General features: G+C 58.0%; 1 protein-coding gene across 1 annotated transcript; it reads left to right on the forward strand.

The window, feature by feature from the left end:
• Nucleotides 1-34: 34 nt before the first annotated feature.
• On the forward strand, nt 35-1,830 carry YIF1B (Yip1 interacting factor homolog B, membrane trafficking protein). Its single transcript, XM_017840022.1, has 5 exons — nt 35-115; nt 239-394; nt 468-561; nt 649-831; nt 1,812-1,830. Exons 1-4 carry the CDS (start codon nt 60-62, stop codon nt 802-804), a joined length of 462 nt encoding a protein of 153 aa, XP_017695511.1. The 5' UTR covers nt 35-59; the 3' UTR covers nt 805-831; nt 1,812-1,830.
• The last annotated feature ends 862 nt before the right edge of the window (nt 1,831-2,692 follow it).

Consider the following 2,692-nt stretch of genomic DNA (forward strand, 5'->3'; position numbering starts at 1 on the left):
CCCTGCAGACCCCCCCAGACCCCTCAGGACCCCCCCAAATTAACCCCCTCCCCACAGCCATGGCCTTCCTCACCTACATCCTGCTGGCCGGGCTGGCCCTGGGCACCCAGAACAGGTACCAAAACCCCCCCTTTTCCCAATTTTCCCCGAATTTCCCCGAACTCCTCCCCCTCCCCCGCCCCAGGGGGGGTCCACACGACCCCCCTCGACCCCCCAAATTTTTTGGGGGTGCCCCCAGGTTCTCCCCAGACAGCCTGGGGCTGGTGGCCAGCTCGGCGCTGGCCTGGCTGGTGCTGGAGGTGCTGAGCGTCCTCCTGAGCCTCTACCTGGTCACTGTGAGCACAGACCTGACCCCCATCGACCTCCTGGCCTTTGCTGGCTACAAATACGTGGGGTGAGCCTCTTCCCGGCCCAGCATTCCAGGTTTTTTCCGGGATAAAACCCCCCCTAACCCCACTTTTCCCCAGGATGATCGTGGGGCTCGTGGCCGGGTTGCTGCTGGGCCGGCCCGGTTACTACGCGGTGCTGAGCTGGTGCTGCCTCAGCATCTTCGTGTTCATGGTGAGCTGAGGGGGGTTTAAGGGGATCCCAGAGGGTCTGGGGGGGCTCATCCAGGTGAGTTTTCCCTGGTTTTTCCCCCCGGCAAAGATCCGGACGCTGCGGTTGAAGCTGCTCTCGGAGGCGGCGGCCGAGGGGGTTTTGGTCCGGGGGGCCAAGAACCAGCTGAGGATGTACCTGACCATGGCCATCGCCGCTGCCCAGCCCCTCTTCATGTACTGGCTCACCTACCACCTGCTCAGGTGAGGGGGGGAGACCCCCTGGAGCCCCCCAAATTCCCTAAAGCCGGAGGGGATTCCCAAAATCCCGCCCTGTTCCCGGCAGCTCCAATAAACGGTGTCTGCGGAGGGCAAAGTGTCACTGCCTGGAGTTTTGGGGGGGTTTTTAGGGATTCTGGAGGGATTTTGGGGTGTGAACCCACTTTTAGGGATGGTGGGTCTTGGAGAGACCCTCCTTAACCCCCCCAAATTCCCTAAATCTGGAGGGGATTCCCAAAATCCCGCCACGTTCCCGGTGGCTCCAATGAACGGTGTCTGCGGAGGGCAAAGTGTCACTGCCTGGAGTTTTGGGGGGGGGGTTTAGGGATTCTAGGGGTTTTTTTTGGGGTTTGAGTCCTATTTTGGGGTGTCTTGGATGTTGGGGTGATGGGGAGACCCCCCTGGGTCCCCCAGGATCCCCCAAATCCGGAGGGGATTCCCAAAATCCCACCACGTTCCCGGCGGCTCCAATCAGTGGTGTCTGTGGAGGGTGTGAGGGGTCTGTGCCTGGAGTTTTGGGAGGTTTTTAGGGATTCTTGAGGAATTTTGGGATGTCAGTCCACTTTTGGGGGGCCTTGGGTATTGGGGAGACCCCCTGGAGCCCCCCAAATTCCCTAAAGCCGGAGGGGATTCCCAAAATCCCACCCTGTTCCCGGCAGCTCCAATGAACGATGTCTGCGGAGGGTGTGAGGGGTCTGTGCCTGGAGTTTTGGGGGGTTTTTAGGGATTCTTGAGGGATTTTGGGGTGTGAACCCACTTTTAGGGATGGTGGGTCTTGGAGAGACCCTCCTTAACCCCCCCAAATTCCCTAAATCCGGAGGGGATTCCCAAAATCCCACCACGTTCCCGGCGGCTCCAATGAACGGTGTCTGCGGAGGGTGTGAGGTGTCTGTGCCTGGAGTTTTGGGGGGGGTTTAGGGATTCTTGAGGAATTTTGGGGTGTGAACCCACTTTTAAGGGGCCTTGGGTATTGGGGAGACCTTCCTTAAGCCCCTCAAATTCCCCAAATCCGGAGGGGATTCCCAAAATCCCGCCGCATTCCTGGCGGCTCCAATGAACGGTGTCTGCGGAGGGCAAAGTGTCACTGCCTGGAGTTTTGGGGGGTTTTTAGGGATTCTTGAGGAATTTTGGGGTGTGAACCCACTTCTGGTATTGGGGAGACCTTCCTTAACCCCCCCAAATTCCCTAAAGCTGGAGGGGATTCCCAAAATCCCGCCCTGTTCCCGGTGGCTCCAATGAACGGTGTCTGCGGAGGGCAAAGTGTCACTGCCTGGAGTTTTGGGGGGGTTTTTAGGGATTCTGGAGGGATTTTGGGATGTCAGTCCACTTTTGGGGGGCCTTGGGTATTGGGGAGACCCCCTGGAGCCCCCCAAATTCCCTAAAGCCGGAGGGAATTCCCAAAATCCCGCCACGTTCCCGGCAGCTCCAATAAACGGTGTCCGTGGAGGGTGTGAGGTGTCTGTGCCTGGAGTTTTGGGAGGTTTTTAGGGATTCTTGAGGAATTTTGGGGTGTGAACCCACTTTTAGGGGGCCTTGGATATTGGGGAGGTGGGGAGACCCCCCTGGGTCCCCCAGGATCCCCCAAATCCGGAGGGGATTCCCAAAATCCCGCCACGTTCCCGGCGGCTCCAATGAACGGTGTCCGTGGAGGGTGTGAGGTGTCACTGCCTGGAGTTTTGGGGAATTTTGGGGGATTTTGGTGTCTGAACCCACTTTTGGGGGGTCTTGGATACTGGGGAGACCCCCCTCAAGGTGTGAGACCCCCAGAATGTCCTGACACCTCCCCAAATGCCTGGAGATCCCCTTATTTTTCCCTTTTTCCTTTTATATTTCTCTTATTTTCCCATTTTTTCCCTTATTTTTCTCTTATTTTCCCA

Source organism: Lepidothrix coronata, unplaced genomic scaffold (genome assembly GCF_001604755.1).
Source record: "Lepidothrix coronata isolate B3197 unplaced genomic scaffold, Lepidothrix_coronata-1.0 Scaffold676, whole genome shotgun sequence".
NCBI classification, from domain to species: domain Eukaryota; kingdom Metazoa; phylum Chordata; class Aves; order Passeriformes; family Pipridae; genus Lepidothrix; species Lepidothrix coronata.

Coding starts and splice junctions, on each gene's coding strand:
- YIF1B (XM_017840022.1), top strand. CDS start 60: ATGGCCTTCCTCACCTACATCCTGCTGGCCGGGCTGGCCCTGGGCACC. Junction 395..467: donor GCTGGCTACAAATACGTGGG/GTGAGCCTCTTC, acceptor ACTTTTCCCCAG/GATGATCGTGGGGCTCGTGG. Junction 562..648: donor TCAGCATCTTCGTGTTCATG/GTGAGCTGAGGG, acceptor CCCCCGGCAAAG/ATCCGGACGCTGCGGTTGAA.